The sequence below is a fragment of the Hibiscus syriacus genome, unplaced genomic scaffold (assembly GCF_006381635.1).
Source record: "Hibiscus syriacus cultivar Baekdansim isolate YM2019G1 unplaced genomic scaffold, ASM638163v2 tig00111847_pilon, whole genome shotgun sequence".
NCBI classification, from domain to species: Eukaryota; Viridiplantae; Streptophyta; class Magnoliopsida; order Malvales; family Malvaceae; genus Hibiscus; species Hibiscus syriacus.
This window is the reverse complement of record NW_024063200.1, coordinates 1448915-1466286: the sequence shown is the minus strand read 5'-3', so window position 1 is coordinate 1466286 and position 17372 is coordinate 1448915. Positions and strand designations below refer to the sequence as shown.

Sequence of the window (17372 nt, the reverse complement as noted above, 5' to 3'; positions counted from 1 at the left end):
TAGATCTTTCTTTAATTGTCAACTGTTTACTTTGAATGTTGTAATATATTTGAATTTGAGATGTATCAATATGCATGTCATACGTATCGAACATTTATTTAAAATTTAAGTTAATTATAATATACTTAAATGTATGAAGGAATGTCCGATACAATTAATTTTGATTGGTTGTGCAGATCATTTTTGAAAGAATGTGTTGACGCTTTTATGATCAATATCGATTTTAATATAACAAACCAGGTAGTTCCTTTTATATTGGTATGTGTCAACTGTTTATATTGTAACTGTTCATATTAATGACATTAAGACAAAACATTGTTATATTTATAATAATACAGGTAGAGCCTTCTTATAGTGTTAACCCAAATATTTGAATATGTTTGAAACTTTTATTATTAAGAATCTGTTATAGAAAACATGTTTAAATTTAAAACATTACAGGTAGCGCTTTTTATATTGTCAACCGTTTAAGTTATATGTGTGAAACATATTTCATTAGGGTTATGTAAGACAAAACAGGATTATATTTATAACAATAAAGATAGAGCCTTTTATAGTGTCAACCGTTTAAGTTATATGTGCGAAACATGTTCATTAGAGTTATGCAAAACAAAACAAGGTTATATTTATAAAGGTAGCACCTTTTATAGTGTCAATCGTTTATGTTATATATTCGAAACATTTTTTATTAATACAATGTACAAAAAGAAGGTCTAAATTTATAACAACATGTATATCGCCTTCTTATATTGTCAACCGTTTAAGTTATATGTGTGAAACCATTTTCATTATGCTTATGTAAGATAAAAAAAGGGTAATATTTATAACAATACAGGTAGCTCCTTCTTATATTGTCAACCGTTTTGGTTATAATGTACAATCGGTTGATACTATTAAATTTAATATAAATATGGTTTTTACTGTAATGTAATAGGTTTCTTTTTAGTACATTTGTATCGATATTAAATACATAAATATCGATAATTTTGAAATGATTTGAAGTTTGATGTTTTCATTGGAAATCTAAAATATTTCCTAGTCCCACCCATTACCTTCCTCCTGTCCGATATATTCTCTCCCTCCCATGTGACGTTCCACACACCCAAAAATTATTGACTTTTCTCGACATTAGTTTTTCTCCCGCCTGATTATGCATGAGAGCAATCTCTCTCCCTCCAATTTTTGTAGGATCTCCATAGCTTTTTGCTGCACCACATAAATTAGAAGTTTTTTTTTTGTTGAAGAATTCCAAGTATTGCTTACGATTTAGAGTGCAAGCTTTTCGTTGTGTTATAAGATTGATGTTGTGGTCTTGTGGATATATATATTGTAATAGGTTTTTCTCTTTCGTCTTACAGGATATCCATACCATTCTACAACATATACATTGCAATTGTAACACTGAGGAAACATTGCCTATGTCATAGTCAATGTTCCATTTTATACACAGTAAAGATTCATTTATTTCTTACTTTCCTGTGAACTCTAAGGAACATATTAAAGATTTTATGACTTGATCAATCAAATTCTGAATTTCTTGTGAACCTTGTTCAGCTTTAATGTACATCGTGCATATGAGTAAAAGCCCTTTCAAGTTTCTTCAATTGCATAAAAACTAAATTTGCAATTTACCAAAAATTTCACACCAAAGTATCCATATTCTAATTATTTGTATTGATTTTTAAAATTTCCATCTCATGTCATCAATATTTTTTAACAAAAATTATCGACTATCATGATGCAATGTTTCAATAGTAAGAATATAAAAAATATTCTTAAATAAAATTACCAAATTTCGCATTTAACTACTAATATTTTAAACTTTGAATGTAATTTAAATGTCCACATTAATTGAAAGTATCAATCATCGTGCATTAAGTATCGTATTTAAAAGATTGACTTGCTTTATTGTATTATTATAAAGTACTAAAAAATATGATTGCTTGAATAACATTATAAGTTGCGTCTTCTTGTTATGTTAAATGGTTAAGTTATATGCTGAAATCGTATACATTATGAAAAAGTAATAGAAATCGATTAAGTTATAAGGCAAGGGTTTCGTAGGTAACCCATAAATAAGATATTTTTCACCCTTTTCTCCTCATCACAAACAAAAATTTCCCTTTTCAATCCACATTTCTCTTCTAATATTGTTTCTCTGTTTCACCTTACGCTATTTCTTATTATGTATGGATTCCATAAGGCATCCTATTACGGTGACATGAACACGACTACTACTTATAAAGAGATCCTCTTCTGATGCCACGAAACATATCAGAACTCTTTTGCATACTTATACAAATATTAGTTCTATGAATTATGGCACCAGAAGAGGATGCCTTTATAAAGCCGAAGTTTTTTTTCTTCTCCGTCTTCTAAGCTTTTTGCCACGCTTCATTAACATGTAGAAGTTTTCTTCACTCAAGTTGCATATGAATTCAGTAACTCAAGTTACATATGGTTCAGAATAATCAAGTCATGAAAAATTATCGATCATAAACTCATAAGTATGTATATATATCAAATTTATCGATAAAGTATCACATAGATACAAGTATCAATATTTTATATTTTGCACTCCTTTCTTGAGTAAATACTAATTTTGTCTCCTCATTAACGATGTAATATATATCTGAAATAAGTTATTTCAGTTTAACTTAACTTACAAGATCGATACTTTTTTTGACAAGTTCAATGCAATTTTTTTCGAATGTGAAGATAATATATTGTCTGGAAATGCATCGATACATTTGATATCTGTTTCGGTATCATTTTAAATTGTGCAATATATCTTAATAAGTACTTTCAATTTAAGTTCATTTCCAGGGTAGATACTTTTTATTGATAAATCAGTTTATATGTTTCAAACCGTTTTTTAGTTATACAAGAACCCAAATGAAAATTGGCAAAGAACCCTAGAAACAGGTTTGTAAGTAAGACAAAAGAAGTTTATATGTTTGAATCCGTTTTTGTTATGTAAAACTCAACATATTCAGGTTTACAAGTATAACATTATAGGAAGTACCTTTTTTAATTTTCAACCGTTTATGTTATATTTTTATAATCTTTTATATTATCGAAAATTATACAAAACAAGTTTATAAGTATAACACAATGTAGGTTGAGTTTTTGTTTTTGAATTTTCAATCGATAATATTATATGTTTCATGCCACTTTTATTATGAAACAGTCAGACAAAACATGTTTATAACTAAAATATTATAGGTAGCGCCTTCTTTAATTGTCAACCGTTTATGTTAAATGTTTGAAACCTTTTTATTATTAATGTGAAAGTAATACAAAACAAGTTTATAAGTATAACATTATAGAATGCACATTTGTTTAATTATCTTCCGACAAGATTATAATTTTCAAACCGTTTTTATGCAACAGTCAGACAAAATGGGTTTATAAATCTAACATTATAGGTCACACTTTTGTAATAATAATCAATTTACCATTTTATATTCCTTATTTTTTGTAAATTAGTAGTTATTTTTTGTTTTCATGATCTTAATAAAAACAACACAACCCCAATATTTTTTTAAATTAAAACTCAAACTCAAGTTGTAACATGTTACAAAATAAAGTTGCTTCATGATCCCAAAATCAATAACCATAACAACTGCAGAGATTGGCCCTTGGTTGCTAAACTTGTTGACTGAGTTATGAGGATAGTTCTTCTTATCACAATTGTAGTTGATTCGTTTTGGACTGGAAACCTCGCTCTTGTTGTGACACCATAACATTAGACATACAAACCTTTGAATTTCTAAATAAATACCTTTTAAATATAATTTCCTATAATTTGCAAAATTCAAAGCTTTCACAATCAACGTCCTTCTTCTCTTAATTCTTCAACCCATAACATATTTGAAACATGCCATAGACATATATGGCATTATTATTAATTTTATTGGCTGCTTGCTTCAAATAATGCAGACCGTATTCATTGTTCTTTCCACTAAAATAAACATACATGCCTGTTATGTATAATGCTTCAAGATTATTACTAACTTTGCATCTTTTTTGAAAACTTATCTTGGTTTGAGTCCATGGAATGATGTTGATATTGTTCATTGAAATGTTGCGATAGATGTAGTCGTGCTTCGAAGCTTCAAGAATAGTCTTGCAACTCAATCTAATATTGTTGAAATCGACGATTTAATTACACGCCACAAGCATAAGGATTTTCTAAAACAATTCCTCTAGGATTGATACCACAACAGACTCGCATACTTTTTTTTGTCATTGTTTTGAAAGAGATAATTACTACAAACCTTAAGTCTAAACCAAAATTTATAATTGTCCTCGCAACCTTTCATTGTCAGACCTCCTGTTTTTAACTTACCATTAATTGTTTCTGAATTTTTTCACTCACCATTTCCCCAAAAATATTGATCTTTTCATCAACGTAGTGAATTTTTTATTGGTGAGACTTTTCAAATGATTTGAGGCTTTTAAAACAATTTAATTTTCAATTTTGATATTTTTATCATCGATTTTGTTTTCAAATTTTACAAGTATCGATCATTGACGCATAAATATCGATATTTTAATATTTGATCTTAACTTCAACTTTTTCAACATTTAAAATTATCAATACTATTATATTATATATCGTTACTAACTATTTCAATCTTTTTTTTTTCGTGCAACCATACTTATTATATGTGTACAAAGATTTTCAATTAAAAACTTATATTTTATCATGGGAAATTCCAAGACTCCATCAGCTTAAATTTTGATAACATTTTAGGTGCAATATATTTTATTATTAAAAGTATTAATATTTCAGATTGCAACATGCCTTCTTATTGAACCATGATATTCTTGGGTGCAAACTATTTCTTAGTAACTCATGACATTAATGGGCGCAACCGTATTTCTTATATATGTTCATAATATTTGCAGTTTTAAACTTATTTTCTTATACTCAAATCTTCCAAGGCCTCATCCGCTTAAAATTTGATAACATTTTCGGCGTAACCTATTTTATTATTAAAAGTATTAACATTCTAGATTACAACCTTTTTTATTATTGAGCTATGACATTATTGGGCGCAACCATATTTCTTATATATGACATAACATTTTCAGTTTTAACTTATTTTGTTTATATTGGGATAATTCAACGCTCCATCAGCTTAAACTTTGATAATATTTTCGGCGCAACTACTTTATTGTTAAAAATATTAACATTCCATATTACAACTTTTTTATAATTGAACCATGACATTATTGGGCGCAATCGTATTTCTTATATATGATCATAGCATTTTCAGTTTTAAACTTATTTTCTTATACTAGGATAATTCAATGCTCCATCAGCTTAAACTATGATAATATTTTTGGCACATCATACTTAATTGTTAAAAATATTAACATTTCAGGTTACAACCTTTTTTTATTATTGAACCATGACATTATTGGGCGCAACCGTATTTATTATATATATATGTTCATGACATTTTCAGTTTCAAAATTATTTACTTATACTTGGATAATCCAAGACTCCGTCAACTTAAACTCTGATAACATTTTCGGCGCAACCTATTTTATTATTGAAAGTATTAATATTCCAGATTACAACTTTTTTTTTATTATTGAACCAAGACATTATTGGTAGTAACCGTATTTCTTATATATAATCATAACATTTTCCTTATACTGTGATAATCTAACGCTCCATCAGCTTAAACTCTGATAACATTATCGTCGCAACATGTTTTATTATTAAAAGTATTAACATTCCAGATTATAACCTTTTTTTATTATTGAGCCATGACATTATTGAGCACAACCATATTTCTTATATATGATCATAACATTTTCAGTTTTAAACTTTTTTTCTTATACTATGATAATCCAACGCTCCATCAACTTAAACGATGATAATATTTTCGGTGTAACCTAAACAATTCATAACATTTACTTTTGATAACGTGTTTTCTTACTCTGTAACACATTATATTGCAACATGTTATGTTACTTCGGATAGAAAATTTTTCGGTTTCATATTATAACGTTGTCAGTCGCGCTTTTAATCAATAACGTTTTTTACTTGTTACGCCATTTTTAGCCTTATTTTAGGCCCCTCATGGGAGAGCCTTCCTAACTTTTATAAATTGTATGTTAAAATTTTTTAATATCAACCTTATATTTATTTTGATATAATAGTTTAAAGGGTAAACTGCACGGGTGACCATTCAACTATGGTCAAAAATCATTTTGACCGTCGATGTTTCAATTTGATCAAACATACTGCCTAACTATTTAAATAGTTCAATCGAGCCACTGGCCGTTAACTTTTAACGGTGGATGTGATGCGGCAATTAAAATTTAACCAAGAGAATAACTCCTTAGTTAACTTTTTGGTATAATTATATATTTGGTCTTTCTTACTTACACAATATGTCAATTCGATCATAATTTTAATTAAATTCAATAAATTTAAATCATCTAATTACATTACGACACGTGTTAGTCTCTAATTGAAAGGCTAAATTTATTTTTATTTATTTTCTAATTTAATAGATTTATTTTCCTCTGATAAGAGGGAAGGTGACGACTGTCACCCTATGGTAAGAAAATAAACTCGCTACATAATGTGGATAAAGAGAATCAAACCCAAGACCATTGGGTGAAGTAGTAGCAACCAAACCACTGAGCCAAGGTAGCTATAGAATATATAATGGACAACGAATGTATATATCTTGTATTATAGTATGTAAATGATTTACTCAAAATTTATAATATTTTCTATATCTTAAATATATCTTTTATTTTTGTTTTAACTTATTAAATATATTTTTTTATTTTTAAGTGAAGATAAGAATAAAATATATTTTTATATTAATAAAAAAATATTTATTCTTATCTTCACTTAAAAATATAAAAATATATTTAATAAGTTAAAAAAATAAAAGATATATTTAAGATATATAAATATTATTAATTTGGAGTAAAACATTTATACATTAATAATACAAGATATATACATTTGTTGTCAATTTTATACTAAATGATTACTTTGGCTCAGTGGTTTGGCTATTGCTAATTCACTCGATGGTTTTGTGTTTGATTCGCCTTATCCAAATTCTAAAGCAGGTTTATTTTCTTCCAAGAGTGTCACCCTTTATTGGGGAAAAATAAATTTATTAAATTAAAAATATAAATTAAAATAAACTTAACCTTTCAATTAGAGATTGAAAAACGTCTAATATAATTAGAGAATTAAATTTATTAAATTTAATTAAAATTAGAATCAAATTGATATCTTGTATAAGTAATAATGACCAAATATATAATTATACTAAAAAATTAACTGAGGAGTCATTCTCTTATTTAAATTTTAACTGTCACGTCACATTCATTATTATAAGTTAACGGTGAATCGCTTAAATGAACCATTTAAATAATTGATTAGTTTATTTAATCAAATTAAAACATTATAGTTGAGTGATCCCGTAGTTTACCCTAGTTTAAAAAGGTGTGTAATTGGATTCCTCCTCCCACGTACTACAGTTAGATGAAGTGACAGATATAGAATGATTAATCAGCTCCCTTCTCAAGATTTTTCCCGCTGGAGATTTTGGTATCGAATTTATAAAAGCAACTCGTCGGATCTTTTTGTATGATGCAAATGTCAAAATCAACTATTGCACAAGACTTTTTCATATATATATATATATATAAAACTTAGGTCAGTGATGACTCTACGGGTTAAGACATACTTAAGGCTTAATTGGAATTTATATAAAAATTTATAATTTTTTTACCAAGAATGATGGTGGTAGGATTCAAACTTAGTTTTACAGGCTCAAATTATTGAATCTCAACCACTTGTACAAACACTTATTGATTGCATAAGACTTATAATCAAGGGAGAAGCTAGAAAATTTGGGGTAAAATATATAAATGTTCCTCAAATATATGTTGTTGTTTTGTTTTGTCCCAAGTTATTAAAATAATTATTTATTTATAGGACGCTATTTTATTGAATTCACTAACCATTAAAAGTTATAAAATAGTCATTAGAATATTCATATACTTCAAACTCGTCAGTTTTTCGCTAAAAATTGACGTCCATCTGAGTTGGACGTTAATCTACTAACTCATATATGATAAAATTATATTTTAATGATGTCTATTGACACCGTCGTTGCTTTCAAGCTCTGGCTCGGTGACATAATGTTTCAAGTACTGGCTCAACAACATAATATAAAATAAGGGTCGATCAACAAAATATAGCTCAAACTATTATGGGATCAAATTTTATCATAATCCAGTCAACATGTTAACGTTCAACTTAGATGACCACCAATTTTTAACAAAAAATGACGAGTTTGGAACATATGAATAGTAAAGTGACCATTTTATAATTTTTAATAGTCAGGAGACTCAACACTATAGAGTAAGAGGATTATTTTGTAACTTTAATAATCAAGAGACTCAACAAAAGAATGTTGTATAATCGAGGGACTATTTTTATACTTTACCAAAACTTTTGATTGTGGGCTCAAAATTATAAAGTAAAACATCTAAAAGAAACCCTATAAACTAATGACTAATAATTAATATTTGATTGTTATAAAATAATTAAATATTAGGGTTAATTACATGGATGATTACTTATATTTTTGTTTTGTCCACTTTTGGTCACTGATTTCAAAAAACATAAGATATGATCACTTTCGTTTTTATTTAGTTAAGATGCGGTCATCATGAGTTAACTGTTATTAACAATTAATAGAATATGTAACATGATAGTTAGTATAATCACACATTTGGCCATTTACATATTCTCTCAAATTAGTCATACTTTTAAATAAATTTTCACATAAAATATATTAAATGAAAATTTAAAATAAAATATTTTTAAATTAAGTTAATAATAAAATATATTTAATAAGTTAATATAAAAATATTTTTTAAGTTAATATATATAAATATTATGAATTTAAATATTCATACACTAAGATACAAAATATATACAACATGTTGTCTACTTTGGACCAAGCAATGGTCTTGGCTTAATTGTTGGATACATGTTTAGTTTCTTATGTGACCAAGATTTGAATATTTTTTTGCCCCAATTTGCTTTCCTTTGTTTTCTTTCACCCAGAGGGTGACACATGTCACTCTTTGATTGGTGGAAATAAATATATTAAATTAAAATAAAGTTAGTCCTCCAACAGAATGATGACATGTGGCATCATTCGATTAGAGGATTATATTTATTTTAATTTATGAAAAGTATGATTAAATGAGAGAAATGTAAATAACAAGGACCAAATGTGTGATTATATCAAAATATTTAAATGTTGTTAATGGCATTTAACTCGGGTGACTACATCTTAATTAAATAAAAACGAAAGTGACCATATCTTATTATTTAAATGTTGTTAACGACACTTAACTCAGGGTGACTACATCTTAATTAAATAAAAACGAAAGTGACCATATCTTATGTTTTCTGAAATAAACGACCAAAAGTAGACAAAACACAAACATAAGTGATCATCCGTGTAGTTAACCCTAAATATTAACTACAATAAACACTAAATAAATTTTAATAATTAACACGTTTCTTTTCCCTATCGACGGTGCTTTTTAACGTGTTTAACATTTAGAATAAATAAATATAAAACTTATCACGAATCAAGTGATTTCGGTGGTAAATGAATTGTTGTTGTACCTTGAGGTTTCGAGTTATCTTTAGATACTACCTTATACTTACCTCATATTAATAAAAATAATAAATATAAAACTTAAACACATAAAAAAGCATAATATCAAAACTACCTTTAATATTTATTAAATAATTATTTTGGTATTTTTTTTTTAAATATTTTGGGTTCCAACATTTTATTTTATGACAAAAAGACTCGACATTTAATTAAATAGTCATTTTGAACTATATTCTTTTTTTAGCATTTTGACCCGTAACCGTTTATTTTAGGATAAAAATCTCCTCTTTTGAAACACTATCTATTTGTTCACAAGCATTTTTATCCATAATGAGATCTTTTTATCCTAAAATAAAATGTTGGAGAAAGAGGGTAAATCTTCTAATAAAAAGAATAAAAACTAAAATAATTATTTTAATAAACGTTGGGGGTTAATTTCAACGTTAGGTCATAAAAATGCTCTTTCATACATTTGAAAGTAGAGATTGCAAAAATTAGATAAAGAAAAGACATGAACGGTGAGATAACGGGATATGAATGTTAAGGAGTCGGAGAAATTTCATAAAGACTTAATTAGTCCAGAAGTAAAGCGTGAAAAATAAAATATTTTAAAATAAAATATTTGTTCAGTCTGCATAGAGGTTGATCCAGACGTTGGGGAACTGGAGAGGTGTCAAAGGATAATTTGTTGAGAGATTTCAAAAAGGCTTAATTGAATAGATAAAGAAGTATGCAAAGGTGATCTTATCCGAAGTTGGGGTCGAACGAACCGGAGACAGATTAAACCAAAACACACCAACTTGGAGTTAGCCGAGGAAGAAAACTAATATAATTAACAAGGAAAATAAGCATATATTTCTGATATATGTTGTTTTAGAAACAGACCTGTTTTGCAATGAAATCCATGACCTGTGATGCTACTTCCATTGTTTCTCACCACATATGCCATGGGTATCTCCCCTCCTTCTTCGTCCGGGTACCTGCTCGCGGATTTGAACGAATCGAAAGTCTACATACAACAAGCCTTTATACAACCAAATATCATCATCATCATTCAGAAAGAGAGAAACGAATACGTACGGAATCACACCAGCATCGGCAATTTCAGGATGGGAAACGAGTAAATGTTCCAATTCAGCTGAGGGGACCTGCAATCATTTTTTAAGAATACGAGTGGGAGAAAATGATCCTCTAAGAATCTTTCAAATATATGCATATCGTGTCTAAAATCCAATAAGATATGGCGTAGAACAATTCATTGACCTGATATGCTTTGTATTTGATCAACTCCTTCAATCTATCTACCACGTAGAGAAGTCCCTCAGAATTAAAATAACAAATGTCGCCAGTTCTTAACCAGCCAAGGTTTCTGCACTTGCCTTCTCATCACCTACGTAACCAAACCTTGAAGGCTCATCCAGTTTTCTAATTTTATACCCAACCAAGATTTCCCAAATCAAAATGATAAAAGCGAATGTCATACAATAATATATGTTTATATTTTTTTTACAAGTAAAAAGGTATAATTTTAATATTTAATTTGTTTATGTATTATGTTGAAATTTTTATTTTCATTCTTGTAGTATTTTTTGATTGATTTAAATCTTATACTTTTTATCACCTCTTTTTATTAAAAAAAAAACTAATATGACACAATAAAATGCCATCACATGTCAAAACAATTAGAGACTGACTTTATTATTTAAAAAAAACCCATTAAAATATGCAAAATCAAATTATAGGTCAAGTGTTATTATCAAAAAGTAGTATCGCGTGGCAAAAAATTGGTAAAAAAATCTTTTTTTTTAAAAAAAAAGTCTTATCATTAATTTTTTTTTTTAGATTTTCTATAATATTTATACTTTTCTGAAATTTTTAAATTTAAAAAATTAAAAGTCAAATTAATTTTTTTTCAAGTATTCATATTTTAAAATTGGGACAAGATCCGTTTACACTCGGTGTAAAACTATACCTTTTTAGGGCTATTAGATAAGAGAAATCAAAGACAGAGATTAACAATAATAAATGAGAATATATTCACTAAAAAAGAAAATAAGGAGTTAATCTCGACCATTAATTTCTCTCAATCCAATGATCTTAAAACATATAAAACTTTTAATTTCACATCATGTATAAATAGATCCTATCACTTTAAAATTTAGATTATTACAAATATATATATATATATATATATATATATTAAGTGAAACCATGTTGAGAGCATATGTGTAATCAATAATTAAAAAATTATAAATATATAATATTTTAAGTTTATTTTTTCGTCAGTATAAACTTATCATGTAAAATTTTAAATTTGTGACTAATGGCGTACCTTTCATGACTAATGGGCCTCTCAACAAAAGCTCTCCTCTCTGTCCCGGAGGCAATGGCTCACCAGTTTCAGAATCAACTATCTTGGCTTCCATATCTGCACCAAGTCTCCCAACTGAACCGTACCCAGATGCCTCCTCCACATCCACTGTACTGCTTGCTCCGCCGATCGTCTCAGTCAACCCATATCCCTTTTTTAATTCAATCAAAACCATGGTATTAACATCCACCCAAACCCGATTGTACTTCAAATACTTTTAATTTGTTATGTTAAGGTGGCAAAGTTGAAAAAAAAAATACAAATTTATCTTCAATATTAATTTGACATTCGGAAATAAAGTTACGATTAAGGATTATGATGCTGGCATCTAATATATAATTTTAATTCTATACTTTTAAGTCAGTTGAATAAGTAAAATTAGACCGTTGAAATTATTATTTTATGTCTTAATAAATATCTAGTAATTCCAACTATCTACTTTCACCTATTAAATAATCTTAAAAATATATAAAATTTTAAAAAGGTGACTACACCAGATACCACTAAATTTTATCTGTCGACTCGTTTATACTGTTGAACTTTCAATTTTACCAATTATAGCATTCAACTTTTGTTTTACTTTCAACTATGTCGCCCCGCCGTTAAGTCAGTAACGAGACGATGACATAGTTAACGGTTGTTGACGTAGCATGCAACCCTAGAACGTTATCGTTTTAGACTTTAAACTTTAGGGGTGTATCGGTTATGCCACTGAATTTTTAAAAAGTTTTCTTTTTTACCATTGCATTTTCCTACCGTCGTCGGCAGCCAATTTCGTTGCCAGTCATTGATCATTATTCGTAGCAAAATCAATATCAAAATGTTTGCATTTGACTTCTCATTCTTCTCATATGATTAGTTTTCTATGGAACTCACTCAAAATCAAAGAAATTAAACACAAAAAAACTACCATTTTTAAATGTTTGGAGACTTTATTAAATTTACGGGATTTAGGGTGTGTTAAAAAATTTGAACGATGAAAAATCATTATTTCAAGAAGATGAACAACATACCTCAAAATTAGCCTCATCGACCGGTTACTGAAAGGGATTGAAGTATTAATCTATTGAACTTTTAAATGGATTTTCGTCGATCTTGAGTGGATTTCATGAAAAAACAATCCTATAAGAAGAAATAGAAGTGAAATATGAACGTTTTGGTACCTATCTTGTCGCAACATATGATCGATGAATGGCGGTGCTTGGCTACCGGTGGCGGTCGGAACATGTGGTGGTAAAAAAGAAAACATGTGATTAGCGTATGCTAATCATATCCCTGGTTAATAAAATTGTTAGGCCAAACTATATTATTATATGTTTGAAAAAAATAAAACTTCAATTTCACTATAATTGAACTATTACATCTTTGGATAAATTTGGAGATGAAATTGAAAGATTCAAAAGTTTAGGGACCGATTTAAAATGAGGGACAGGATTTGAGGATGAAATAAAAATATTCAAAATTTTAAAGAACAATTTAAAATGAAAATCAAATTTGATGATGTATGATGCAATTAACTAAAAATAATAATAATTCATTGGTGTTTAAGAAACTATAAGCTGTAGAACTTTCAAGGTTTTAATGTAATTAAAACAGGTTAGGTTGATTTAGTGTAATTATATATAAAAAAAATAAAACATGAATTAGATTGAATAACTATATACAATGAAAGTGATCAACCCAACAATGCACTAAAAATCCAAGAAACATTGTTTTACGAAAACAAAACAATATAATTTTTTCTTCTTCATAATTTAGATTTTGCAGCAGAAAGAGATTGATTAACCAGTTCCCTCCTCAAGATCTTCCCTGCCGGAGATTTTGGTATTGAATTTACAAAAGCAACTCGCCGGATCTTCTTGTATGGCGCCACCTACAAAAGTGACAAAAAATCCACTATTGCATATCAGATTTGCCTACTAAAGAACAACATACATTGTTTGTGTTGTTTTTGGAAACATGCCTGTTTTGAAATGAAATCTATGACTTGTGCCTTTGTGATGCTTCTTCCAGGGTTCCTCACTACGTACGCCATGGGAATCTGCCCTGCTTCTTCGTCCGGGTACCTGCTCAACCATTTTATGGAACGTGACTCGACATCATATTATTACCTATATCGAGTATCATAGATTATATCAAAAATCATCATTGGGAAAAAGAAAAGAATACATACGGAATCACAGCAGCATCGGCAATTTCAGGATGGGAAAGAAGCAAATGTTCCAATTCAGCTGGGGGGACCTGTTTCGATACCCTCATGAGTACGAAAATATGATCATTTAAAAGATTTTGAACATATCTGTATACAACACTCGTATCCAAAATCGAGTAAGATACACTCACCTGATATGCTTTGTATTTGATCAATTCCTTCAATCTATCGACAATGTAGAGAAAACCCTCCGAATCGAAATAACAAATGTCACCAGTTCTTAACCAGCCTTCCGAATCCAAGGTTTGTGCAGTTGCCCTCTCATCACCTACATACCCTACATTCACAGCATCAAGAATAAGTTACCATGAACTAAACTTCATGAAATGCCGTTCAGCAAAATATATGCCACTTCTGCCTAGATGACTCGGATTCAAGCAGTCTTGTTTGCATGTACGGGTGAATTTTAATCAAATCCAACTCTTTTCAAAAAAGGAGTTTTAATTGTAATACTTGAACGAGTCGCACCACTCTCTCTCAACCCTCTCACCATCGTAATTGACAATTCTCTGTCCAAATCAAAAAAACGAACTGCCACTAACATCGACAACCATCATCTCTCCAGTTGTACAACAACACCATTACAAGCGAACTTTTGAAATGAGAATTTGCCAAGAGAAGAAAGTTTTGACCACGAAAACTGGGCAACCACCAAAGCTAAAAAAGGACAAAGTGAAACCTATTACAAGCCAGTACGTTGCTTAAATTTCCAGGCACACATAAATTCTGGCAGCACATTTAGTCATTTACACAATATGTACCTAACAAAATCATATTATTAGCATTTAATTGGTAACCATACAATGCCAGATGATGAAGGCAAAAGAGTTATACCCTTCATAACTGTTGGTCCTCTTAACCAAAGCTCCCCCCTCTGCTCAGGAGGCAGTGCCTCACCAGTTTCAGGATCAACTATCTTGGCTTCCATATTTTCACCAAGGCGGCCAACCGAACCATGCCGAGCTGCCTCCTCGGGCCCTATCACCCTCGTTGCTCCACCGGCGGTCTCAGTCAACCCATATCCCTTAACACATCAAAACAACAATAACAATACCATTAGCATCCACCTAAACTAGGGATAAGTAGCATAGATTAGTGCATAGGACTATAACCTAACAAGCCAAGAAAATTTATCACGTTAAAAGATTATATTATTCAGATTTGAATGTAAATTTTAAATACTAAAATGTATTCAAATATAATTTTATATGCATATAAAAAAAGGATAAGTAGCATAGATTAGTGCATATGACCATAACCTAACAAGCCATGAGAAGTGTCAAAAGATTATATTATTCGGATTCGAATGTAAATTTCAAATACGAAAATATATTCAAATAAAATACTTTTCGGCCATCAACAGTTCTTCCTTGTTTGAATTAGTATTTCTTACTTGAATAAGTTCAACGGTGGGGAATTTCTCCTTGAACCGCTCAGTGACCTCCTTGCCAAGCGGAGCACCACCGGAGCCGAGCAGCAAAAGCGAGCTGAGGTCATACTTCTTAGTCAATTCCAATTTAACAAACGCCACCACAAGCGGCGGCGAGACCGGCATAAAAGTTACTTTGTACTTCTCAATGGCTCTCAACATTCCCTCAAAGTCAAATCTCTCCGAGAAAACCAATGTTTCTCCCAACGCAAACGCCCTCACCAACATAAAGAACCCGAAAACGTGGAAGAAAGGCACAGTGAAAAACGATACCGGGTGCGGTTCGTCCGCCGCTTCCTGGAGGGTGTACGGTATGTGATAATACCCGGCAATCAACGCGATTATGTTGAGGTGACTCAGCATCACGCCTTTAACTCGCCCGGTTGTCCCGGAAGAATAAAGAATCGCCGCCGTGTCGTGTTGATTCACCTCGACACTATCGAAGATGACGGCGTTGACGTTTGGTTGAATTAAGAAAGACTGGAACTCGGGCGAGTCGAGGAGGACTGTTCCGTGTTTGAGAGATGGAAGCTTGGAAGACGTCTTCGAGGTACCGAAGGCAATAACGGGTTTACTGATTCGAACCTGGTGAGCGATTTCCGACTCGGAAGCGAGCGGATTGGAGGGAGAGACAACGATTCCCAACGCCATTAGAGCGAAGTAAAGCAAAGGGACGTGAAACGAAGGAGGAGAGAGGATAAAGGCGACGTCGTTTGGCGAGAGTGAAAAGTTTTTCTTCAGGGAATAAGCTAGGGAATGGATTTGAGGGATGAATTGGGAGAAAGAAAGGGTTTGATCGTTAGTGGCATCGACGATGAAAGCGGTCTCGCCAGAGGAGGAGGAGGTGCGGAGGAGGGAGAGGGCATAACTAGGGAGGGAAAGAGGCTGAGAAGGTGGCGGGAGAGGGACGTGTGGTCGGAGAGAATGGAATGTTTTGTTTTGGGGACAGAAGCCGGTGTTGGGGTCCACCGTTGCACGTCGGTGGCTGGAGACTGTTTCAGCCATTGGAGCGACGCTGATGTTCTTAGCTTTTTAAGTTTGTCGCCTATGTGATTGGCAGTGAGTTTTCAGTTTTCAACTTTCAGTTCGCTAACAAATATGAAATCTACGGATCTCATCCTTTTATAACATCCAAAAGTATTGCTAAATTACTGACTACGCCCTTTTATTTTAATATTTGTTTAACTATGTTTTTTTATTTTCACAATTTGAAAATTTCATAAACTCTCGAATTAAATTAAAAATATATATATTTTTTCACTCAATTATTTTTTATATTTTATAATTTCATCAATTATCTCTTTCATCCAACGTTTACTGATAAATTTAATACTTTTTAAATCAATGAAAATTGATTAAATAATTTAATTTGTTTGATTTGATATTCAATTAAATGAATAAAAGTTTAAGAGTTTCATGCATGTTTTAAGCTTATTTTGCGGTCCAATGATTCCTCTATTCTTATCCTGAACGATGGCAAAGTTTACGGAGATATGTTGCAACAATTTTTTTTATTAAAAGTTAAAATTTGTATAATTTGAAATTTTAGAAAATTTAATCGACGGATTTAAAATTCCTCAAGGAGAAAGAGACTGTCAGATAAAATATTTTATTCATAAATATATGATTTTATAAATTTAAAAAAATAAATGGATATAACTTTGTCAA

General features: G+C 30.2%; 1 protein-coding gene across 1 annotated transcript; it reads right to left on the bottom strand.

Annotated features, from left to right (window-relative positions):
• Window positions 1–13810: 13810 nt before the first annotated feature.
• Window positions 13811–16709, bottom strand: LOC120172260 (4-coumarate--CoA ligase-like 9). Its single transcript, XM_039179762.1, has 6 exons — window positions 15669–16709; window positions 15110–15299; window positions 14407–14552; window positions 14237–14304; window positions 14027–14129; window positions 13811–13936 (listed from the first exon to the last, which is right to left on the bottom strand). Exons 1-6 carry the CDS (start codon window positions 16707–16709, stop codon window positions 13811–13813), a joined length of 1674 nt encoding a protein of 557 aa, XP_039035693.1.
• Between the last annotated feature and the right edge of the window lie 663 nt (window positions 16710–17372).